At 39.4% G+C, this 25,788-nt stretch overlaps 1 protein-coding gene across 1 annotated transcript; it reads right to left on the minus strand.

The window, feature by feature from the left end:
- Window positions 1–1,098: 1,098 nt before the first annotated feature.
- Window positions 1,099–21,711, minus strand: ZNF831 (zinc finger protein 831). The gene is made up of 5 exons (XM_054045748.1): window positions 17,407–21,711; window positions 16,229–16,377; window positions 12,731–12,903; window positions 7,982–8,151; window positions 1,099–4,266 (listed from the first exon to the last, which is right to left on the minus strand). Exons 1-5 carry the CDS (start codon window positions 21,709–21,711, stop codon window positions 3,415–3,417), a joined length of 5,649 nt encoding a protein of 1,882 aa, XP_053901723.1. The 3' UTR covers window positions 1,099–3,414.
- Window positions 21,712–25,788: the final 4,077 nt, after the last annotated feature.

Raw genomic sequence — 25,788 nt, forward strand, 5'->3', positions numbered from 1 at the left:
AGAGCAATGTCTAGTGTCAAATTCTCCTTTGCGTGACAGCACTGCAAGTTCACTGACAACAATGCAGTAAGTTACACCAGTGTAAATCAGACAAAAATATAGCTCCCTATATCTAATCAGTTTCCATTAAGTTCCTGATTAATTCCTGAAGTAAATGATCACTACCATGTGAACCTTCTCATCTATGCAAAACATTCAGTTTCACCCAACTATGTAAACTGAACAGCTATCACTATAGTTTTTACAGCAGACTGGTGGTGTTCAATGGGAACATATGGTAGTTGTGATATTCAAACAGCTTTCCTCAACCCTGTATTTGTCTGATTCAGCTTTCATCGCTACAGTGAGAAGGAGTAGCGAGAGGCTCGTGGTGCATGGGCCTTGGACAAAAAATTCATTCTTAAGGAAAGGTGCTTCTCTGTGATAAATTATTTGATCTGTTGGAGTTGGTACTGCAGTGCAAGGATATTGTTGTCAATTGCTATCCTTGTACATGTTTTGCCATAACTTTCCCAGACTCTAATTGCTTCTTTCCTAAAGGTGTTCTTGTAAAACCCTGAGTGGGCATTAAGAATGAGTAGAAAGTCTCCATTCCTCTTACTTGGTTTATATGCACAGCAGATATCTTATATGATTTGAGTCCTGAGCATACATTATAACCTGTCAGTTATATAAATAATCTGTTTTAAGAGGTAAATTCAGTTTTGTCATTTCAGTGATATTTTTAATACGGGATTCTGTTCCCAAATTCACTGCTGGTGTAACTGGTTTAACTCTAGAGACTGGAAATTTACTCCTTTGGACAACACATTTTATGTTTAATCTAAAAATTCATGCAATCATAATATTTTTCTTGATAGGTGAATAGAAAATTTTCCTGTTTTATATTTACTAGCAAAAGAAATTTGCAGCTGATCAGTTGTATTTCTATTGTATAAATCAGGGAAAGACGTCACTGCAGAATGGCAGGGTTGTACTGAATCTGGTGGGTACCCCTGGATTACCTGACCTTCCCACATTCACCCCATGGTGCATTTGCATTTTTAAAAACCAAACCCTAATAACTACCACATTCTTAGTGTCATTGTGACCTTCAAGTTTAATTTTTATCAAAACAAAATAAGTTAAGAATATAAAGGAACAGAATTTTTTTTTAAAAATATACAAATAAGTCAGTTGTATCATTCTTATCAACATTTAACAAACAAATAGTATTTTAGGTACTATATCTTGCATATTCAACAAAAATATGCGATTACAATATGCAACTTACAGGGCCACCCAGTCCCCCAGTGTTCATACCTTTCATGCTTCTTAACTTCATATCCAGATTTGCTAGTCTTTAGTATAAACCTTCCCAGCTTAATACACTATTTAGCCATCTCATGTCCCCGTTCCATACATGGAAATCCCACTGAAATTAAGAGCAGGTTTGCATAAAGTTTATTTACAGAATGGGGTCCCACTATCTACTAGTCTCTGACCTATAAGCTTAATGGGCATAATTCTGATTTCATTTACACTCCTGAAAATCAGGAACTAACTCTTCTAAAGTATATGGAGTTAATGCTAGTGTTATAAAACCAGCATATAAGAAGTGAGATCAGAATAAGGTCCCAGGGTTTCACAGTAGTAAAAGGGGAAGATAGCTAATGCTAATTTTTATTAAAGCAATACTTCCATTGTTCCATGAAATCATGATCCCAAATCCTGTAGAAACCCTACTGAAATCTCTCTGATTTTGGACAAGAATATCGTAGTATTTTTATAAGGAACAAGTAAAGATTTTGTAGGTTATTCTTTATTCTATGTCCTTTACTGCTGAAGAAGAAAAAATCCTGCTAACTCCATTAACCTTTTTCAACACAACGGCACTAGCATTTATAATTAGAAATCAGTATAACACTCTGAGCATGATATCAATTTCCCTAACAGTAAAAATATATACCAACATAATTTGATGCTAAATAAAAAGCTCTCTGCAGGGCAAATTGGAACTATGGTCACTTTCATAATGCATATGAGTGTAAAGGGGGGACAGAGCTTAGGATTTGGTTCCATTTATGTGTATCCACAGAAGGGTTGTCATTCTGGCACTTCTCCTTCACTTCCTACAATATGCATATGTTTCTCTGACATACATAGATAGTACACTAGACCTATTTATGACTCTGACCCATACAGGCTCACTTTTGCATGATTGCATGATTATTCTTTCCTTAAAGTACATGCAATTATGAATATCACATGAAAGTTAATCCATAAAATCCTGTATATGAGTCCAAATTATTCAAAAACTCATAGCAAAGTTAAGTATAAAATTTGACTCTAGTACAGCAGTGCAATGATTTCAAACTTTCTCTGTAGGTTTAAACTAGTTTTCTAGTGAATGGTAAGTGTATCTGGTATTTTACTGACTGGAGATGTTTTCATGTAAACAAAGTAAATTTTGGGTTTCAAAGCAGAAGTTGATTTACATGACAATAAGTGCTGCAAATGCCCTGATGCAAAACCCTAGAAAAAATCCTTCTCATATCAACTTTCACTTATTTTGCATGGTCAGGGGTTTGGAGGGAAAGGCAAAAGTTTTCATTTGGGTTTAACTTCAGAACAATAAAACAAAACATTGTAACTTGCTTTTAGAGCACAATCCGAAAAACAGAATCAGAGAAAATCTGTGTTAAAAATCTCATTACAAAGAAACATTGACATTACCTATTTACACCCCAATTTCTCAAAGTAGAGCTAAAGAATAAAATATTTCAGTAGATCTCAGCAGAAAAGGCACAAAACACAAAGCAGGACATGCTTGTGTCATTTTGTCACAAAGAAGCATTGACCATTGTACAACATGGAAAAAGTCAGTATTCGTGTGACATCTCACAATATCATAGATGCATGGGGGGTATATCTTCCTCCCAATGTACATACATAACTTCCAGCAAAGCTGGAAATAATTACTAAAAAGGGGAGCAAAGGGATGAAAATATACCCAATGGTTTGTTACAATCTACACCTCAACTTATGCATTAAGGAGGCTGATTGCTGTTTTATCATTATTGGTAAACAAATACACTGCAGTGTCTTTATAATACAGTCTCTGTGAGCTGGGGATTGTGGGTGTAATGTGAGATTGATGAGGCTTAGTGGAGTTGGGAACCATGTTGTGCACTTAAATATATAATTTAACTGCTTCCTTGCTCCATACAAAAACACTAAAATATGTAAAAGAAGCCTGAGTCCTTGCAAAGAAGAACTGTTGTTCTTAGAAGAGAACTTTGCCTATACTGTGCAGGAATGGCTATTCTGATGTTAAGGTGCTTCAAAAATCAGATCAATGATCTGCAATTTCCATGGCATTTCTCTCTCTAATGTACCATCATACATCCATCTGCCATAGCAGTGTCCTGTTAGCTATATTTCTATAACTAGCCTGTCTTCATCATCACTGCTTGTGTCATCGTATTCCACTCGGGTTTGTTTCCTTATCATCTCTAAACCTCTTTTTTTGTATGTTTTGGAAGGTGTTTCAGAGCTAGCTGTGGACTCTGTGGGACTGAAGGGAAATGAGGGCTGTTTAAAAGTACTAGTGCCAGTTTCATTAAGTCTTCGATGGCCATCTGATTGTAAGTAGGCTCCATTCTTGTCCATGCATCCATGAGAACTGTTTTCAGAAGAGTTTATCCCCTGTATATTAGCTGTGCTAGGTAAGCTAGTACTTGTGATTGATATCTCAGGAAGGGTGTTTACCTTTGATCCCAATGAAGCTGAACACACAGTTTTGGAACTAGGAGTAAGTTTCTCCTTCAGAGATGAGTATGAATTTCCTTCCATTGGATGTTCCTCCTTTCCTGAGGTCTGGACCAATGGGTATAATGCAGCAGAACTTTGACCTTGTGACTCTACATTGAGTATATTTTTGTGGTCAGCTTTCGGACATAAGAAAAAAGGAGCAGTAACCTCTGAACCCATACTCGCATGCTGGCAGCATGTGCCTGTGCCTACAAAATCAAAAGGAAAAGACCAAAAAGAGGACTCCACAGGGTCAGAATGAGCATTTGGCTGTGGCTCCACTGGAAATGATTTCTGAAGCATGAGAGGTTGAGTCACTAAACAGCAGATGTCCAGGTCATTGTTGGTTTGTCGCATGGCTGCTTTAGCTGGTGATGAACATGAGTATGTTACCATAGGTAATCCTGGAGTTGCATTAAAGTTCTGAAGAAAGAGATTGCCTCTTGAGTGTTTCTCGATTGGTATAGGAACATCCTGCAGCAGATGGGGGTGGGGGTGAGAGGATCAGGAAGGAAATGAATTTCAACTTACATTAAAATTTTCAATCCAAAGCAATGTCATCCTTTGTAAAGAGAATGAAATAACAATTACATTGACTATATCCACATGACTATAAGACTGTTTATATCTGGCGTCAAGTATCAGAGGGGTAGCCGTGTTAGTCTGAATCTGTAAAAAGCAACAGAGGGTCCTGTGGCACCTTTAAGACTAACAGAAGTACTGGGAGCATAAGCTTTCGTGGGTAAGAACCTCACTTCTTCAGATGCAAGTAATGGAAATTTCCAGAGGCAGGTATAAATCAGTATGGAGATAACGAGGTTAGTTCAATCAGGGAGGGCACCCCTGATTTTTTCTTCCACAGGACCCTCTGTTGCTTTTTATATCTGGTGTAACTCTGTTGAGATCAACTGAGTTATACAGGCATAAATGTGGTCCTTCATCTCTACAATTGTGATTATATTTGCTTTCCTTTTTGTCATAACTCCAAGATAAAGTATTCATCCCTCCAATGATTGCTAATCTCTGAAAAATGAGGTAAATTACTTGTGCATTTCTCCACTGTTTGTTAGTTGCTGAAGGTTTTGTTTTTGTTGGTTGTTGGGGTGTCTGTGTGTATTTTGTTTTTTGCTTTTTAGCTAGGTGATGACTCGTGCTAATGGCCTATGGCTGAAATAGGGGGTTGCTGACTAACTGCATGGTTACATGGTGTCTGGTTGATTTTCTTTATGTTGAAATACTATGTACACATGGCAAGGGAGTTTGTATAACTGAGGCATTAGGGAGCTAAAAACATAGGGTTTATTCTGTTATTTGTGAGCAGTATAGAAATACCAAGGTGGGTGTGCATCTACAGCAAAGTTGGTTTGTTGAGGAATCATAGAATATCAGGGTTGTAAGAGACCTCAGGAGGTCATCCAGTCCAACCCCCTGCTCAAAGCAGGACCAATCCCCAACTAAATCATCCCAGCCAGGGCTTTGTCAAGCCTGACCTTAAAAACCTCTAAGGAAGGAGATTCCACCACCTCCCTAGGTAACCCATTCAAGCTTCACCACCCTCCTAGTGAAAAAGTTTTTCCTAATATCCAACCTAAACCTCCCCCACTGCAACTTGAGACCGCTACTCCTTGTTCTGTCATCTGGTACCACTGAGAACAGTCTAGTTGAAGGCTGCTATCAAATCCCCCCTCATTCTTCTCTTCTGCAGACTAAACAATCCCAGTTCCCTCAGCTTCTCCTCATAAATCATGTTCTCCAGCCCCCTAAGCATTTTTGTTGCCCTCCACTGGACTCTTTCCCATTTTTCCACATCCTTCTTGTAATGTAGGGCCCAAAACTGGACACAGTAGTCCAGATGAGGCCTCACCAATGTTGAATAAAGGGGAACAATCACGTCCCTTGATCTGCTGGCAATGCCCCTACTTATACAGCCCAAAATGCCGTTAGCCTTCTTGGCAACAAGGGCACACTGTTGCCTCATATCCAGCTTCTCTCCGCTGTAACCCCTAGGTCCTTTTCTGCAGAACTGCTGCCTAGCCACTCGGTCCCTAGTCTGTAGCATTGCATGGGATTCTTCCGTCCTAAGTGCAGGACTCTGCACTTGTCTTAGTTGAACCTCATCAGATTTCTTTTGGCCCAATCCTCTAATTTGTCTAGGTCCCTCTGTATCCTATCCCTACCCTCCAGCGTATCTACCATTCCTCCCAGTTTAGTGTCATCTGCAAACTTGCTGAAAGTGCAGTCCACGCCATCCTCCAGATCATTAATGAAGATAATGAAGCCCCAGGACTGACCCTTGGGGCATTCCGCTTAATATTGGCTGCCAACTAGACATGGAGCAATTGATCACTACCTGTTGAGCCCGACGATCTAGGCAGCTTTCTATCTACCATTTAGTCCATTCATCCAACCCATACTGCTTTAACTTGTGTCAAGAATACTGTGGGAGACCGTATCAAAAGCTTTGCTAAAGTCAAGAAATAACACGTCCACTGCTTTCCCCTCATCCACAGAGCCAGTTATCTCATCATAGAAGGCAATTAGGTTAGTCAGGCATGACTTGCCTTTGGTGAATCCATGCTGACTGTTCCTGATCACTTTCCTCTCCTGTAAGTGTATCAGAATTGATTCCTTGAGGACCTGCTCCATGATTTTCCCAGGGACTGAGGTGAGGCTGACTGGCCTGTAATACCCCAGATCCTCCTCCTTCCCTTTTTTAAAGATGGGCACTACATTAGTCTTTTTCCAGTCATCCGGGACCTCCCCCGATTGCCATGAGTTTTCAAAGATAATGGCCAATGGCTCTGCAATCACATCCGCCAACTCCTTTAGCACCCTCGGATGCAGCGCATCCGGCCCCATGGACTTGTGCTCATCCAGCTTTTCTAAATAGTCCTGAACCACTTCTTTCTCCACAGAGGGCTGGTCACTTCCTCCCCATACTGTGCTGCTCAGTGCAGTAGTCTGGGAGCTGACCTTGTTCATGAAGACAGAGGCAAAAAAAGCATTGAGTACATTAGCTTTTTCCACATCCTCGGTCACTAGGTTGCCTCTCTCATTCAGTAAGGGGCCCACACTTTCCTTGACTTTCTTTTTGTTGCTAACATACCTGAAGAAACCCTTCTTGTTACCCTTTACATCTCTTGCTAGCTGCAACTCCAAGTGTGATTTGGCCTTCCTGATTTCACTTGTGCATGCCTGAGCAATATTTTTATACTCCTCCCTGGTCATTTGTCCAATCTTCCACTTCTTGTAAGCTTCTTTTTTGTGTTCAAGGATTTCACTGTTAAGCCAAGTTGGTTGCCTGCCATATTTACGATTCTTTCTACACATCGGGATGGTTTGTTCCTGCAACCTCAATAAGGATTCTTTAAAATACAGCCAGCTGTCCTGGATTCCTTTCCCCCTCATGATATTCTCTCAGGGGATCCTGCCAATCAGTTCCCTGAGGGAGTCAAAGTCTGCTTTTCTGAAGTCCAGGTTCTGTATTTTGCTGCTCTCCTTTCTTCCTTATGTCAGGATCCTGAACTCTACCATCTCATGGTCACTGCCTCCCAGGTTCCCATCCACTTTTGCTTCCCTTACTAATTCTTCCCTGTTTGTGAGCAGCAGGTCAAGAAGAGCTCTGCCCCTAGTTGGTTCCTCCAGCACTTGCACCAGGAAATTGTCCCCTACACTTTCCAAAAACGTCCTGGATTGTCTGTGCACCCCCGTATTGCTCTCCCAGCAGATATCAGGGTGACTGAAGTCCCCCATGAGAACCAGGGTCTGTGATCAAGGAACTTCTGTTAGTTGCTGGAAGAAAGCAACTGAGGAGCATTTGAAGAATTAGATTCCTAAATATGAGAACTAATTTTCATAAAAATATAATTTTACAATAGTAATTTATACTAATATATTCAAAACTCATATAGTAGCTGTGACAGTGAGAGAAATACCATTTCAAGTTACGCTATTTTCACTGCAAAAACATTCTAAGTTCAGTGATTTTTAATGTTTTTGCAGCCACATTACCTTGCCATCTTTGCAGCATTTGTGAAAACACAAAATCTGAGAAGCAAATAAATGGACAAAATTAAACTGCAGAAGCTTTAAAATTACAATTAGGGTGCAACTGAGGTTTTCTAAAATCAGTGTCATCTTCTGTGTATTTAACAAATATTCATAGGTGAATTACAGGTAAAACACCTACTTTTCCATCCAGTTTGCCTTTTTGCGTGAAGCTGCTTGAATGCCCAGCTGGTGAAAATATTCCTGAGTTATTTTTGTGATTCCTGTCTTCTTTCTTATGATTATTCCCTTTGGATACTGGCTTGTCTGAGGTGGGGCAAGATAGCTCCTCTTGCTGGGGGAGATAATTATCTGTTGGGCAAGAGAAGATTTAGAGAGATTTTTTAAGGTTAAGATACAGTGCTCAATGAGTTTTCCATAAACCTTTTTTTTTTTTTCTTATCTGTGGACAGACTTTGACTTCTTAAATTGTTGTATCAAATTAATTCTGAACATGATTTATTCTATTGTACTTTAACCTCTGGATTCCTTGCAAACTGTGTTCTATAGCAGCTGTGTTGAGTAGTTGCTATTTGTAATCTGCTATTCAAGCTGAGTGTATTTTCATGAATATTCCTGTATGAATACTATTTTGACCCTTCTTTTCAATTAACATTCTTGTGTGCAAAATTTTGTATGTACATATCTTCATGGGAAGCAACTTAAAAGTGGCATTCTCATGAATACCACTGAAGCAAATTTGCCGTTTTGATTCCAATAAACAATCTTAGGGCAGGTCTTCACTACAGGTGGGGGTCGATTTAAGATACGCAAATTCAGCTACGCAAATAGCATAGCTGAATTCGACCTATCGGAGCCGACTTAGCCCGCTGTGAGGACGGCGGCAAAATCAACCTCCGCGGCTCCCCGTCGACGGCGCTTACTCCCACCTCCGCTGGTGGAGTAAGAGCGTTGATTCGGGGATCGATTGTCGCGTCCCGACGAGACGCGATAATTCGATCCCCGAGAGATCGATTTCTACCCGCCAATTCAGGCGGGTAGTGTAGACCTAGCCTAAAATACTTTTTTCTTCAGAATTTGCTTACCTTTCTATCCTTCATGTATCTTTATACAAAATTTTAAATGACAGAGGCCTGGAGGGGTAGTGAGGGAGATGGGTAGAAGGAGATGTGTTAATAAGAGCAAGAGAGTAGGAAAAGAAGTTAGGGAAGAAATGTTAATGAGATACAAAACTGCAAGTCAAGGGAATGGCCAGAAAGTACTGAACTTCAAATTTCAGAATGGAAAAGGGACAGAACTAAAAGGACCTAGTACAGTTAAGTTGCTTTTCCACATTGCAGTGGCAAATAGTATTTGCAGTGTTGTTGTACCCCTATTGGTCGCAGGCTATTAGACAGACAAGCTGGGTGAGGTAATTTCTTTTATTGGACCAACTTCTGTTGGTGAAAGAGACAGGATTTCGAGCTTACACAGAGCTCTTCCTCGGGTAGTAATGGCAGAATCCATCGTAAGAAACAGCTCAGCTCTTGTATATTGCAACTATACCAGCTCATGTCTCCAAGGTTACTGGCATTAAGTAGCTAACTAATTAGATAAATGGAGAGGATCAGGGAGAGGTTACACAAATAGTCAAAAAAGACAGCAAAAGATTCTTCTGTTGATTGGAATTATATGATGATTTGCCTTTTATTGCACTACACACCGCTGCTATGTGCTATTGCTGATCACAAAAGAGAGAACTCGGTAGAGCTGGCTGGAAGTTGAAATTCCTTCCTGCAAGAAGTTTCCAATTTTTGAAAAAATGTTTTGTCCCAAGTCGTGATGAAAATTCAAATGGAACATTTTTCATAGAAGGATTTCTAGAAAAACTCAATTTTGGCAAAAACAACAGTGGAATTGTTCAGCTTACTGGCAGCCCGCCTAGAAGGCTCTTCTAAACTTTGTTTTCAAAAAGTGAGGTTGACAAGAGCCTTCCAGGTGAGCTGCCAGAGAGGCAGAGAGCTGGGGTGCTCAGCCCTGGTCTGGGGGGAGACCAGGGCTCTTAGCCACTGGCAGCGGGGCAGGCTGAGAGTGGGGGAGGAGAGTCACAGCACTCAGCCTCTGGCAGATTACCTGCAAGGCTCTTGTCAATTTCATTTTAGGCCTGCAGGGAGAAAATGAAATTGACAAGACCTTGGAAGAAGACAGTGGGAAGCCATCATTTTGATTTTTTTCTATTGGAAAATTGAAATTTTTGACAAAATTGGAGTTTTGAATCTGTGAAAAGGGCATTTTCAGTTACAGAAAACACTTGTCCTGTTCTATAAATTGATGAAATAGTTGTGTTGTGTTGGACTTACCCCAAGCTGTGGCCTCACAAGATCACGCTAATGTTTGGTATCAGCCACTTAAAATCCACATGGCTATTAATAATGTTACAATTAACAGCTACACAACTCTTTTCATGGTCTTGTGATTAAAGCACAGAGTAGGGAGTCAGAAGTTCTGCATTGTATTCCTGGCTCTGCCACTACACTGTTAGATCTTGGTAAAGTCACTTCACTTCTCTGCACCTCATCACCTTTTCCATCAATATAATGGTGATAATTGTACTTCACTACCTCACATGAGTATTATAGGCCTAAATCTTAATATATGCAAAGCACTATGAGATCCCTGATGGAAGGAACTCTAGAAGGACAATGTATTATTATTTATTTATTTATTTATCATTTATTTTCAAAGACCTGTAGAAACTAATTAATCTTAGTCTTAATGAAAGTCTCTGTTCTCTCATTTTCATATGTTCTGCTCTTTTGATGCTCAGGGATGTGCCAACAGTCACATGCTTTTGTGTATTTCACATCTGTTGATCAGAACAGTTATTTAAAAGGAACAAAACAATGTTTTAAAATGTTTTACTACAGATCACTTTGTTTACCCACCAACGTGATCATACATCAATTTCATAAACATCCCTGATTTCAGCACCATGGTCAACACTAATTTCCTATTACAAATGAGACATACACCTACTTATCACAAATAATGGCCCAGATTTTCAGCCCTGTGAACTATACTTAGATATGGATTTTGTGCCTTTAGGCAGAGCCCTGAACCACCCAGGCAGTAGACCCACAAGGCACAATTCCTCCATGCCTCTTGTGCTGGAACTATAATCTTGCTTGGTCTTAGGCAAAGGTGCACGTGGGAGATGTGGGTCTTACCCCTTGCATGGCTGTGTAAGATGAGGGAACAGTCTAACCATGAGTATAAAGAGAGTGGCTCATTTACAATAAGAGGCTCTCTCTATGTTTATGTTCCGTTTCCATGTGCAACTTTTCTTGTATCAAAACCATGTCTCTGCTTCCATTCTTTCTGTATTCATAAATAGTATTTGACTTGTGAGGAATCATGCCCAGAATCTGCAGTGCAGTTCACCCATAAAATTCAGCACAGAATGCCAGCAAATTTCTGGAGAAATCTCTTTACTTTATAAACATATGGCACTTAAACTATAATACAGAAGCTAATAAAGCTAATAAAACTTTCAATCCATGTTTTTATTCATTTGAATAAGTGCTACAAGGTTAAGTTATTCTGCAATAGAATTATAGAATCTTTTAGCAGAAAAGCAGAAATGTTTAAAAATATTTTCATTGCAACAGTGCAGCACAGCAAATAAGCTATAAATCTGCTGTGACAACAATTAGACATGACTGAGTCTAATAACAGAATTAGTGATTTTTTTCTACCATATTTGAGTTGTACAGTTTCTCTGTCTCCTATATATCGATATATACAATTTGTATTTTATTTATAACTTGATCATTCCGAGTACTTTATTTACAGTTCGCTGAGCCCAGATGTTGCAGGCAGCAGGGCTGGTGATTTAAGAGGTAGCACTCTTCTGAACCAATACTGAAGTTCTGAACCAGGACGCTGAGCTCCCAAAGGCCCCTTTTTCAGATCAAAAGTAAAATCAAGGTTCATGTTATCACTAAACAGGCTGTGTTCCACTCCAGAAGTGGCTTCATTTCAGGTTCTTTCTGTACCTCCCAGTTTATTAAGAAACTGAATTATTAATTTTTGTCAAGCACTTCAAATGAACACTGCCATAGAAGAACAAAGTTATTGTTGTGTTCATTTATTAATCATTTGAACTATCATAAATTCATGTATTTCAGGAAATACAGTATAAAACGGACTGTTATAAATTATTGTAAAAAGATAAACTTATTGTGTATTTGAGAATACCACTAACTCCAGTGCAGTCCACCCCTATGAAGACTTGCAGACTACTTGGCAGGGCCAGCTCCAGGGTTTTGGCCACCCCAAGCAGCCAAAAAAAAAAAAAAGCCGCGATCGCAATCTGCGGCGGCATTCGCCGGGAGGTCCTTCACTCCCAGGCGGAGTGAGGGACCGTCGGCCGAATTGCCGCGGAATACCTGGACCTGCCGTCCCTCTCCGGAGCGGCCGCCCCAAGCACCTGCTTGAGAAGCTGGTGCCTGGAGCCGGCCCTGCTACTTGGGCACTTCCATGAAGGATAGCTGTACCTAGTGACTCAGAGATCATATCTGTCTAATTAGTTGTTCCAGTTATCAGGAGATGGATGGGTGGCAGTGCAAGGACACCTACTGTCTACAACTGTATCTGTTCTATAGACACAGTATTTTTTTTCCTAGGGCTGGAGCCAGGCAGGTTTATTATCCTATAACACATTTTCCCAGTATCTAACCCTGACAGCTTCTCTTACAAAGGCACATGCAGATTTTGAAAAGTTGGGCCCTGATTTGCTTTAATGGTCATAAGAACACCATTGCAAAGGGAGGAAATACAGTATTTGTAGCCATATATGAAACATTATATGTATCAGATAAATTGGTTTATATTAAAAATTAATCAAAGAATATTACACACTTGCAAACATGAATAGGCGAGTTATCCTTACCTTGCAAATTTGACACAGGAGGGTGGCATTTCTCACATTGATTAAGGCTTTCGTGTGTGTGGAGCAGCTGATGCTTTTTCAGAGAATCTAGTGTCCTGTTTGGAAGCCAGTGTTGCTTGCTCAGCCTGTTAGTTTTCAACTGAGTATATCCATGCATGTGGTTCCCTTTGGACCTGCATTGTAAAATATACCATTTTCAGTGAAAACACAAACAGGTATGTTGTAAGTAGTTGCTATTTAAAAGTAGCCCCAGTAGAGTAATATCACAACTTCAGTGGAATTCCACTTGGGCTGAAACTGGCCTATAGAAGTATGACTATAATGAAAAAAGGAAATGTTACTTTTATGTATGCCACAAAAAATCCTGTATTAGAGAGCCTTAGTAACCATGGGCAAAATCCTGAAGTTCTTAGTTTTACTGAAGTTGGTGGAAGCTTTGGCTAAGTAGCACTATGTAAAAATTGAGTACAGACTTCAAAATTTGGTCCATCAAGAGGAAAGGGTTGTGTGCTCTGCAGGAAATCCACAGATTTTTACAAACAGGCAAGATATCAAAACAAGATCATACCTCAAGGGCCAGGGTCACACAAGGACACCTGTACTTGTCTGCAAGTGGCCTCTGGCTCAATTTCTTATGTGCTACTGTTTGCTTATCACTACTAAAGAACATAAATATTTCAAGGACTTAGATCAAGAAGTCTGAGTTCTCCGGTTTTTGCTATAAAGTGACAAAAGCCTATTCGTTAAGTTTACACATCAGAAGATGTCTCCTTGGGGATGCTGATGAAGAAATACTTGTCTAGCTTCCAAAATATGACAGCATCTCACATCTGTGCGAGTCATAATGAGTGGGACTTTCAAATGTACCTTAGAAAGTCACTGAAAATCAATAGGAGGTGTGGTCTTAAATCACTTAAGGTTTGTCTACACTGCAGTAAAACACCCCTGGCTGGCCCATCTCGGCTGGCTCAGGCTCACAGAGATCAGGCTGCCGGGCTATAAAATTGCACTGTAGATGTTTGGGCTCAGATTCAGAGGTCAGGGCAAAAAGTCTGGACCTAAAGAAATGTGACTAGACTATTTAGATGGCACAGGTCAGCTCTTAGTTCTGTTTTTATTCTTCTCTCCTTGGCTGCAGCTTAAGCCAATGTATGGTCCCATTTTTGCTTGTCTCTTTAAGGCATTTGGCTCATTGAGCTGCTTTCTCTATGCTCAGCCTGTTTTTTGCTTAACAAGTGAAATCTTTTTTTCAGAATCACTGGGCCTCAGATGAGATAATTTGGCCCATGTATGACAGTCCCATATGGTTATCTGAAGGCAGATTTGGCTTAAACTACTGATTCCCATTGACTGAGTAGAGACTAAAGGATTGAGCCCATGTTTTCTAAATAGTTTTCAACAGCTTATTTGAGAATTAAATACATTCTATATAGACCAAAATAGCTAAAGAATTAGGTCATGGGAAAGAGAAATGAGAAAGAGAGAGAACACACAAAACCCAGCAAATTCTTTCCAACCACCATGATCTAGCTAGTCCACAGTTTGTGGAACTATGGAGGCAGAAGAGACCCACAGCTGCACGCTTGGCATAAATTCATTACACCTTTGTTTTATCTATCAGAAATACAACATAACTTTTAGTTTCAATTCTGGTTTAAATTCATTCTTTTTTCTTTTTAATTTATCAATATAGAGCCCTACTTCTTGTCACTTAAGAGGGTTAGTGTTTTTTTTTTTTATCCTTTCCCTTTTCTTACCATGTTACGATTGTTCAAGAGACATGAACTAGGAAAAAAACATGTGTGACAATGTACAGTGCTACAGGAAAGCTTTGCTGCACTAATAATTCATTTCCTCTAAAACAGAAAAGTGTGTGATAAACAGGAACTGAAAACAGTCACGTGAGAGTTTCTGAAAATGTGTATGGGGGGCAGGGGATTGCCAGGAAAAGAACTGACAAGTAGAAAGAGGGCAATTCAGCCCTGCGGGTCTGATCTTGTAATTCTGTTAAAGTCAATAGAGATTTTGCCTGTTTCCGGAGAGCAGAATTGAGCACTTTAAGCCCTGATCCTGGACTGAGCTTTGTGTGGACAGACCCTTACTTCTACATAGGGCCCACTAATTTTAATTCAGTGAGGTTTTCCACAGTTGCAGGTCTCTGCCTGCACAAAGCATATTACAGGACAGGGTCCATAGAGACAGTCACATTAATGGCAGTAGTTTAGTTGATAGCAAAGCTTGGTCATCAAACATACACTGACACGAATCAGGATGGGGACATGTATTCATATTAGGTCCAGATTAGATGTGGCCCTACTGGAGAAAAATTAAGCTGGCAGCCTTTGCCTCAGAGCCTTTGACTCATTCCTCTCAAATAAGCATCAGTTAACACTACTGGAAAATCCTCATGCCTGCAATTTATACCTTCTTATATCCTTTTGTTGGATGCTCCTCCAGTTACTACCCTATCATTACCCCCTCAATACATGAATAACACCAACAGACCATGATTGTCAGTGAGCGGGATCGAACCTGGGACCTCCTCTGGAGCTTAGTGCATGAGCCGCCTACTGCCACGTGGCTGTTAGCTATGGCTGTAGGGCACACTCATTAATCTCTCTTAGTAGTCTCCGTACCACTAGATGGGACAGAACACCATACCGAGGAGGTTACACGTTACATCCATTCAGATTCATTGATGCTGGCTTGTCGGTTTACTGGGGTGTCACTATCATCACTTCTGATTATGTCCCACTGTCTTTATAGTGTTCACCACCCAATTTATCCAGGATAGTCTTATTCTGCCAGGGCAAATTTAAATTTAGTGCAAGCAGATACTGAAGTTTTTGGAGCTGTACCCACTTACTCTAGGGTTAAATTTGTCTCCCAGTCACCAACCCGGGCTTCCTTAGCACAGCAGCAGATCCTGTTCTAAATGCTGTGTAAAAAGATCTTTTCCTGATCCAGAAGAGAAATTCTCTTGTCCCTATTTACAGTAACCAGGAATGCTTGGGCTCAATGCAGTTTGACCAAGATTATCAGATCACAGGCCAGCCATGGCTTTTGACCATGCAATGGCTTTATGGGGGACATCTGTCAAGAGCAAAAAAACTGGGATACCACAAAAACAGCAAGACCTAATAATACAGTTCTTTATAGTTCTGCATTGTACTTCATCTGCAATAGAGAACTAAAGGTTCAATGTTTGGGTCCCTCCAGGAAAAAGAATGTTGATTCTTTTGTTCCTTCTTGAAATTATAAACTTCAAACAACTGTGAGCATTAATTGACAAGGTTTCCCTCTCCCTTTGACACATTTGTGATGTGCCTAGAAAGCTTTGCACTTTTTTTTTATAAAATAACATAATTTTTTAAATGATCATGCATTTTCCCATAGCATCATGCTGCTCTGTTTTGGTTAATCAGCATTTTGGGAGAACCGTTTTAGTTTCTGAATCTTCTACCTATATTGGATGAGATTGAAAACAACATTCTTTACCATTTTTGGTTGCTTTTCATTTTTTTCTGTTTATGGCTCCTCTTGGATTTATTTGTTGTGAATTTTTCCCTTCTGCAAAGTATTTCTTTCTTCTCTCGCTCTGAAATATTTTCTGAAGCTCCACTTCCTCCAGTCTTTGAACTGGACTGCTGAGAATAGTGAGAAAATTATACTTGTGCATTTCAAAGCACATGAACATTTCTGAATGAGTTACAGAAATTAACTGATTAGATTAATAGAACGTTGTCAAATATTGTAAATCCTAAATTTTACAATGTAATAATGATCTTTGGTAACAAATTCCTTCTGTATTTAAAGAAGTATTTATATGTGGTGTGTTTAGATTAATCACTACCTGTATATTACCCATAAAATTAAAAATAAAACAAGTTTAATATTTTTCTGGGCCCATGTAAAAATAATGTATGTACTCAAGTATTGCCCTGATAGGTGTGAGGTTGATGTTAACCTTACAAATTCTTCCAGGAGCTGCATATCTCTTGAACTGATTAGTTACACTGAAACTAAAAATATCCTTCAAAATCTTAAAAACATTTTATAAAGTATGAACACAAGTGTCTCTGTTAAGATTTGAGTCCATCCTCGTGAAAGATTTTCACCATTACTTCTGGTACAGGATCTGTCCTTTTTACTTGTTTATAAAGCACCTAGCACAATGGGTCCCTTGACCCTCAACTGCGGCTCCTAAGTGCTACTGTAATACAAATAATAATTTTAAATGAAAACAGAAAAAAGCACATGCTGGAATATAGGAATCCAAAGGCTATAAAATTCAAGTTACAATAAAGTTAAAGCATGCTTTTCTGGCTAAGCAAATTTTCTGGCCAAATTTCCATGCAATAGGACATGCTTATTTCCACAAAATATGCAAATCCTGTGCACGAAGTGAGCGGCTATGTGCAGTTTGCATATGTACTTGTGCATTTCATATCTACAGTCACCTGTGTGTGCCCACGCATGCATATTTTAGGAGAACAATTTAGGCACTTTTTTGTTAAAGTAGATTAAGGCTCTCAATAATCTGGGACAGAATAGGATTTATATGCACGTTAGAATAATATGTCCCTAACCTTCACTCTCCTATTCTTTCTAATTAAAGAGTATGCTTGGGGAACTGTGCCCCGTTCTGAAATAGGGAATAGGATTCACAACATTACCTTCTGTGGCTGCTCTCCCTGTGAAAAGGATGAAACCAGTGTTTTTAAATTCCCAGAGGTGAAGCCATAGGGCACAGTCTTGCTAATATTTTTCATTTTGATAAAAGAAAATTCACATTTTGACAATGTGCCTTCACTACCAGAATTTTTCTTGCAGATGTGCAAGGAAGAGTAAGCAGAGTCAGCCTTCTCCTTTTGCTCAGCAGGTAGAGGAAGGCTCCTGGTTAAACAACACCAAGTTAATTGAGGCTCAGCATTTAGTGATGGGAAGGAACCCTTTGTGCTTGAGATCCTTGAGTTTCCCGAGAGACAAGTCAAACTGATTTGGGACAGTGCAGGGAGTTCCTTATGTTGAGTACTGAGGGTGTGGCAATAAAACGTGCCAAAGGAATGGCAAAAATAATTGGAATTGTCCATTGAACGCACAGAATACTGTAAATCCTGCAACACTGGTGAAGTGTCCTTAAGGATGCCTGAAGAGCTACCGTCTGTATCCCATCCCATGCCTGTCTGTTCAGTGTCCCCACTAGAGGTTGCCCCTTTGCCTGATGAAGTTGTCATTATTAAAGAGTTATTTCCTGAGTGAAGGTGGCGTAAGACCTGATTCTCTCCTTTGATGTCTGCAGATATGAAAAAGCCACCTGTATACATAGAAGTAAAGCATACTTTCTTCCCTGTGGTTTGTGCAGAGCAAGCAGTTGTACTTATCCACTTCTTGTCCGCTTGCATTCGATCACTTAAGTTATCTTTATCCTCAGTCTCTTTCCAGGTGTCTTTCATTATTTCCTTCTGCCTGCAGCTTTGGTTCTGAAAGCTGTCATTTATCTTGGTTGTAATGTTAGTTGTTGTTGAGTTGACTGGTGAAAAAGGTACCAGAGCCTTCCAGTTTGTATGTACACCCCATCTTAGCCCTACTGCTCTGGCCTGGTGTCTCAATTCAAATTCTAATGGGGACAAAAACACAGCACCAGAATCAGCACTGACTGTCCTACTGTTGATAGTGCAGGAAGTTTTGGTTATCAGAACTGGCAGAGAAATACCGGGCATGCTGTCCTGCCCTGGTTCCACTAAAAGTGACAGGTCTGTAGTACTCTCTTCTTGCGGTAATTTAAGGATGTACTTTGGAGAAAATGCATTTTTCTTTAGAGGTGGAGTTACCTGACCAAGCTCCAGATTTTGAGTAGTGGAAGATACACCAGCATCATCACCACTATGAAGTGGCACTTTTGCTCCTGCTGTCACAGGACATGTTTTGGCTCCTGTATCTGTCACCTTACTTAAGGCAAAAGAACTACAATTATCTCTCTTTAACTCAGGCACCAGAAATTCAGAAAGTGAAGCTTTTGATTGTGGAAGAAGGTTAGCAGTATTATCACTATAATATATGGGTTCTATGTGGAGTTTCATGGTTTTCTCATCTTCCATGCCTTCAGCACTGCTGATCGATTCATTAATGTCTGTCCTTGAATTCTGCTCTCCTTCTTTAGCTGACTGTTTAACTATTGCTGGGGAGACGGCATGTACACTATAACAGTCTATCAATTTCACTGTTTCACCTACTGTATTATTTTCGCTGCTGGGACTGGATTTTAGAGCTGTATTATCTCCACTCTTCAGCTCGTCGACCTTCAGTTTTTTTCTCTCTGATGGTAGCTTTTGGAATTCCTGTGTAGATTCACCACTGCTGCAGTTGTGTGCCCTTAAGGCCATCTGTGCATGTTGAGAAGTTTCTTTACTACTGTGGTTTTCTCCATCACTTTTTAAAAGATTTTCACTATGTAATACGAGAGTATTGGATTCGCTCCCAGGACATGACTCTTCCAATTGACTATTATGCATTTGCAGACTATCAGTGTTCAGCATGTTAGAGTTTAATTGACTAGCTCTCTGCTTAAGTTGAAGCCTCGTTTCATGACTGCCTACAGCTACTAACATATTATTGCCACCTGTATATTTATCTGAACTATGTTTGTTGCTGCAGCCATGTTTCTGGGAAGTTTTGCTTATTACACTCTGTTCACCAGCATTTATTGAATGTGCTGTTTCCATTAGTTCTGTAAATCTGCCTGCATTCTCTTTTGAGGAAACACCGTGTAGTACATGATTACCAATGGGACAGGTTTTTGATTCCACAGTGTTTAATTCTGTTGTAGAAATGGTCAGAGGGGAGGAAAGATTCCCACTTAAAGAGCTCCTACCATCTTTTGGCTGAATAACTCCATCACTACTGGCTGCTTCCTTTGGATCAGGGGTGAAGCCTATATTGTCTGTTGCCTTTCCCCCTCTTTGATTCAGTTTCTTGGCGGTTTGACTGCTTTTCATTTTTTGGTAGATTTTCTTGAATGTTTCATCACCATACATCTGCCATTTTTCCTGAGAGAACATTTTTAATTTCCTTTGAGTTGACTTCTTACATTTAGTGTTCACTCCTTCTCCTCCAGCTCCAGGCTTTTTAGTTTCTTTCATCTCCTCAGAAGGAGAATAATAATAGACTGCGTTACTTAGTGGCAAATCATCCACTGCTGTTTGTCTGACAAGTGCACGGGGATGGCTGTTAGGAAAATCCACTGAACTTGTAGCAAGGTTGTTGCTATGCAACAAGCTAGAAGAGCTAGTATTCAGGGGCTGCCTAGTGAGAGATGGTAGTTTTGAGCTACCCACTCTGTCGTGTGCCATTCTTGTGCTCTCTACAAATGGCAAAGAGTTGCTTCTTGTGACAGGCACACAGTCTATTGTTGTCGAGAATTGTGTGGGGACTGAATGAAAAAACAATGGCTTGGATTTTTCTATGGGTGTAAAGGTAGATTTTGCTGAACAAAGGGAAAGATTCTTTTTCCTGTTCACATCAAGAGATCTGATGTCAAAATGGAAGGAGTCTTTGTATGTGTAAGGCATTGGCAGATCAATACTGCCCTGCTTGGAAAGCACTGTTTTTCTGGGTCTAACATTGTCTAATTGGGTATCATCCACCACAGCTTTGTTATGAGAGATCAGTTTTGAGATATGCTCTTCCAGCTTCTTTTTCTCTAGCATCAAGGCTGTTGCTTTCTCAGCTGAATCCAGTTTTGCACTACTTCCTGCTGTGCACCTTAAGCCACCGAAGGCAGTTTCATTTTCCAGCTCTGTGCTTTGTTCACAAAGACTATGCAGGGGGCTGGAGGTCAACATCTGTTGTTCTGTACTATCAGAGCGTGACAGATATCCAGAATCCGTGCTCTCACACTTTTTTAGCTTATAGTCAGATAGTTTGCAGTCCCATTGCTTATCTGAATAAGTTGCTTGCTGCCTTTGCAATTGAATATGTTTATTTGCTGTTGAGAATCTTTGTTCCTGTATCTTCTTTCTCTGGTGTAAACTGTCTGGCAAAACTACTGGAGAAGATAGGTTTGGGGGATCTTGCATTTGTTCTCTTTCAGAGGCACCCTGACTTGCCTCTGGCCAATAGGAATCGTCAATTGTTATCTTCTGACTTTCTGATGTAAGCGATAAAGCATTCAGTGTTGGCAGTGAAATAATGGATGGAAATTTCTTAGTGTCCACTGTGGTACTAGTCTCTGAAATTATTTGTTTAATCCCTGCCCCCTGCTTTTCACAGACATTGTTGTCTCGTTTTGCACCCTGATGTGACATGATGCTGTCTGTTGCCTTCTCATTCTCCTCTAATATGCCACTGTTGTCAGACCCTGAGGGCAGCTTGGTATTGTTGACGTGTGTTTGGGTTCTTCTGTGTTTATACAAATTGCTTTGAGTTTTAAATGCAATACCACAGGTGGTGCAGGGAAAGGGCCTCTCCCCTGTGTGTGAGCGAATATGTTTCTCAAGAACACTTGGCTTCAGGCAATCTCGTCCGCAGTGTTTACAGATGTACTTTCCGGCATTTTTGGATTTCCCTGGGCTTCCAACAGGTGCATTTGGACAGGAACTTGATGGTAAAACCGGTGAACTAACTAGGTTTAATGTCAAAGTTTGCCCTGCTTGTTTCTGAGCAACTGACTGAGGCTGATCTATCCTCTCTGAATGCAGAAGTGGGTTTAGGATTAAAGGCATATTACTGCTGTCTAGATTTATGCTGCTTCCACCAGCTGCTAACTGGTTGTTTGACTGATAGCATCCTGACTGGATAGGATGATATACTGGTATGGTAAGGGCTTTCAGGTATATAGTCTGAGGCAGGGCTTGTTCCTGCTGAAAAATCACAGGACTCTGTCCTATACTTGATGAACCCTGTGCAGCCTGAAGAGATGAGACTTCAACTGGTTGATCAGCTAGTGCAACTGTGGAATGAGGTTGCCTCTGTGCCTCCATTTCAAAGGTTGTATGTTATCCAGTTCAGTTATCTATGGAAAACAAATATAACATATAGTTATGTTTGAAATGAAAAACCTTGATTTTCTTCAGCTGTTTATAAATTCGGCATCTACTGTACTAGAAGATGCAAAATTTAATTCTATTTCTATGAGGTCTTCCATACTGAAGAATATCAAAACTTTTTACACAAACTTTACATGTAGAAGGATCATTTTATTCACCACTGAAATAGTGTCACCTCTGGTTTGTTAGATGGAAGCTAATAAAACACAGGAGCATTACACAAAAGTTTAGTACAGCGCAAAGGAGACTACTGCTAAAGACTGCTCTGAAAATCTGTTCTGAACTGGTACTCAGATATTAAAAATCTTAGTCTTCAAACTGACATCAAAGCACCTTCATAATATTGGAAATGGGATAGGAGAGGATACAGTGTATAGTACCGTAATATAGAATTTCTTTGAATTAATTTGATGTTATTTCTTTGTCCAAATTACTTTCTAGCTGAGCAGCTTTCAGTGCTCCCAAAGATTCATGATCAACTTATTCTCAAGGAACAGTCTGCTTAATAAAATACAATGTTAAACTTTGTAGGCCAAGTCTTCATCAGGACACTCTTGTGCCCGCTTGATTTACACATGTACAACTGCCAACATATCACAAATACACAGTTGCACACACAACTACACTTTTGAAGATCAGAGTCTTCAGAAAAAAAAATAACAAAGCTTGGACATTTAATCAGTTATAAAATATAAATGATTGTAATTAATGCAGTAACTAAAGGATACAAATATGCCCTGTTTAAAATAAAACACATGAAGCTTTAACAAGAGGCAGCGTAGCCTGTTATTTAGAACCACAGATTGGGAATCAGAACTTCTGTATTGTATTCCCCACTCCTCTGTTAATTTTTGCTGTGACCCTAATCACACCAGGCCTGATAGTGCCCACTGAAGTCAGTGATATGTTTTCCATTTACTTTAATGGGTATTCTATCAGAACCTTAGTGCCTAAGTTTATTCATCTGTAAAATGGATTTAACAATTAATTACTCACAAACTTCACATAGGTGTTGAGAATTAGGGCTTTGAGATTTTCAGATGGAAGATGCTATAAAACTGACAAATTCATTTTATATATAATCACTCTCAATATAGTTTTAAATAAATAAACTCTAATTTGTTGACACCATATACCATGTTAGTTCTGTCTTTTGAAACTAATCTGGAAGCCACTGAAGTTTGAAAAAACAAAAAACATAATGCTACATTAAACTCTAATTAACAAGAATTGAGTGTGAGCCACACAATCCCGTGTCTAATAACCCTACCATTTTGGAAAGTTCATATCCAGCTCTGGTTATAGTCAGGTCCCTCTCTAATTATAACAAGTCTCTGTTTCTAATGTAAATATTCCTAAAAGAGAGCTGGTGTCCAGATCTACTCTCCAGTGTGAGACAATACAAAGTAATGGATACATTGCAGTTTAATCTGCATTTGCTACTTTTAACTACAGCTGATGCAGACAAGCCACAATTACAAGAAAATTAGCATAGACAGTTATAAAGACTCACTGCTACAAACAATGAGTGTTATGCATGGCCACACATAATGACCTTGTGTAAGTGAGGCTGAAGACACTGTCAGAATTAAACAAGGAATGAAAAGGTGAAAACAAAATGAAACTGTAGATTTAAAAGGTTCCTTTTTTTACTATCCAGATTTACATACATAAAAGATAGAACAGATGTTAGCGGTCACACTGTTGGAGGCAAAAAGTGGAAATAGCTTACAAAGTTGTCTTTGTGTGTGTTGAATGAATTAGAGGCACCATGATGGCATGTTGCTTTGTGTTTGTTTATTTTTATTATAGATAGATAGATAGATAGATAGATATAGTGAACAGTTTGCAAACTCAAAAAGGATGCCACCCTTTTTGAAAATTTGTCCCAATATACCTTTTGGTTCAAGATTTGGTTACCAGGTCAGAGCAATTTTTATTTTCACAAACCTGATTTGGCTAGCCTTGGTGGTTTGTTCTCTCTCCCCTCCTCCCCTTCCTAAAAGTAAAAAGAAGTTGTGAAGCCATGAAAATAAGGTACTTTAAAATTACCATTAGGAAGGGCAGAAATAGCAGGATAATATCAGCATAATCTATCATAAATAGACCCTGGCTGAACAGTAGAAAACTTCTTGTGAAAATTCATTCAAATTGTGATTCATCTATGTTCACAACCCTTCCATGTTTAGTTTTTCTGAATATTCAAATACTTAGGTTTACTAGAGCAAATAGTCACAAAAAGCACATTTTTTAATAACAGTCAATAGTGACATTTGAAATGTGCACTGTATTGGCTTCTCACGTAATTACTATTATAGTTTCTGCTACCTGATTGGATGATCTATGTAGCTAACTGTCACAGATTAAACAGCAAATATTGTAATCGAATATAACAATCTGAATTTTGAAACTATGCTATGTGATTTGTATATAGCTAACCTATACAGCATGCGTTGCAGGTATTCACAACAAACTCTTTGTAAGATTTACTCTCTGAAGAAATTTGTGAATAATGTTAAATAATTACATTAGAGGACTTTTCAATCTATTTGCAGACAATTCATGATCAGGAAAAATGGCAATGCTTCTGAACTAAATTAGTTGATCTGAATTATTCACTCAATTACAGTTGGAATAGCTGATTAAACCGAAGATCCAAGAGCGGTTCAGCTATTATGTTGACTGAATAAGCTAGCACAGAACTCAATTGAGCTAGTATGTCACGTGAACAAATGTAAAGTTGTGGGAATAACCCTGTATGTGCGATCAGGTGGAACTAGTCACAGTTAACAAACATGCTAGGGCTACTTGCTCAATCATAATGAATTCGTGATGAAATTCCTAGGCTGTAAACTAGGAATAAGGGTCAAGGCTATAAATTAAAAATAGGAGTTCTGAGGTAGCATGAATAAAACTAAAAGAGCTTCTAGAGACCCCTCTATGCTATGATATTGAACCACAAACAGCCATCTATAAAGGTACAGCTACCTCAAGCCAGGCATAGCCAATGGAACAAACTATACTTCTCCACTTGAAAAGCAAAGGGGGACCAATCAATCTGCTTCAGTGCCTTAACAGATATAAATTACTTCCCTTACCACTGCACCAGCTCAGCTCCACTGGTTGGCAAATTGGGGAGGAGTAGGCAGAAACAAGGAGTGGAGTAGAAGCCCCAAAGCACCTTCTCTCTCCTTCACCCATCTGGGAAGTTGCATTGGTGGGGAGGGAGTCTTGCTTCCCTTTTCACACTTGCACAGTCATGTAAGGCTGGGCCACAATCTGACCCAAAGTAGAGACACATCCGGGCATGATACATAGGAACTGTCTTGCTGTATGGTGTACCTCTATTTAAGAAAGTTCTATAGCCTGTGTTACACAGGAAGTCGGACTAGATGATCACAATGGTCCCTTCTGGCCTTGGAATCTGTGAAAACCCAACATTTGACATGAGTCAACCCAGAATACTTGAACATACTCTGCCCTTTCATCTCCTTCCCATGGCCAATGCTTTTGTGTGTTTAAACCCAGCTGCCAGGCATGAATTTCACTTTTCCATGTTCGAGGTTTCTATAAGGAGCAATCATTCTGTGGTATGGTGTTTTACAGAAATGGGAAGTAGAACATTAACTGTATCCAACCCCACTGCAATATAAGGTAACAAAGCAAAGACATAATTTCCAAGTAAGACTGTGCCTTTCTATAAGAATGACTATCAAATTGGGTGTTTTCATGATTACTTAGGACTTATCAAAACATTTATTAAAAAGATTGTTACTCTGAAATACCCATCTGCACTACAGAATAGCAACTTATTTGTTAGTGTGCAAAATAATGGGACAATGGATACACATATCTAGTAGTTCAGTTTTTATGCAACAATATGCCTATAATAATAATTTCACTGGTAGATAGATATGATAACCTCAGAAATACCACAGATAGATAAATTAAATACATAAATAAATAGATACCTCAGAAAGATAGATAATAAGAGGTTTACATTTTCAGAAA

Source organism: Malaclemys terrapin, chromosome 12, assembly GCF_027887155.1.
Source record: "Malaclemys terrapin pileata isolate rMalTer1 chromosome 12, rMalTer1.hap1, whole genome shotgun sequence".
NCBI classification, from domain to species: domain Eukaryota; kingdom Metazoa; phylum Chordata; order Testudines; family Emydidae; genus Malaclemys; species Malaclemys terrapin.

Excerpts from the sequence above, each read along its gene's own strand:
- ZNF831 (XM_054045748.1), bottom strand. The coding sequence starts at position 21,711 with ATGGAGGCACAGAGGCAACCTCATTCCACAGTTGCACTAGCTGATCAA. Across the intron at positions 8,152-12,730 it reads TCCTGTGTCAAATTTGCAAG|ATAATTATCTCCCCCAGCAA; the intron begins GTAAGGATAACT and ends CTTGCCCAACAG. Across the intron at positions 4,267-7,981 it reads AAGGCAAACTGGATGGAAAA|GATGTTCCTATACCAATCGA; the intron begins GTAGGTGTTTTA and ends CATCTGCTGCAG.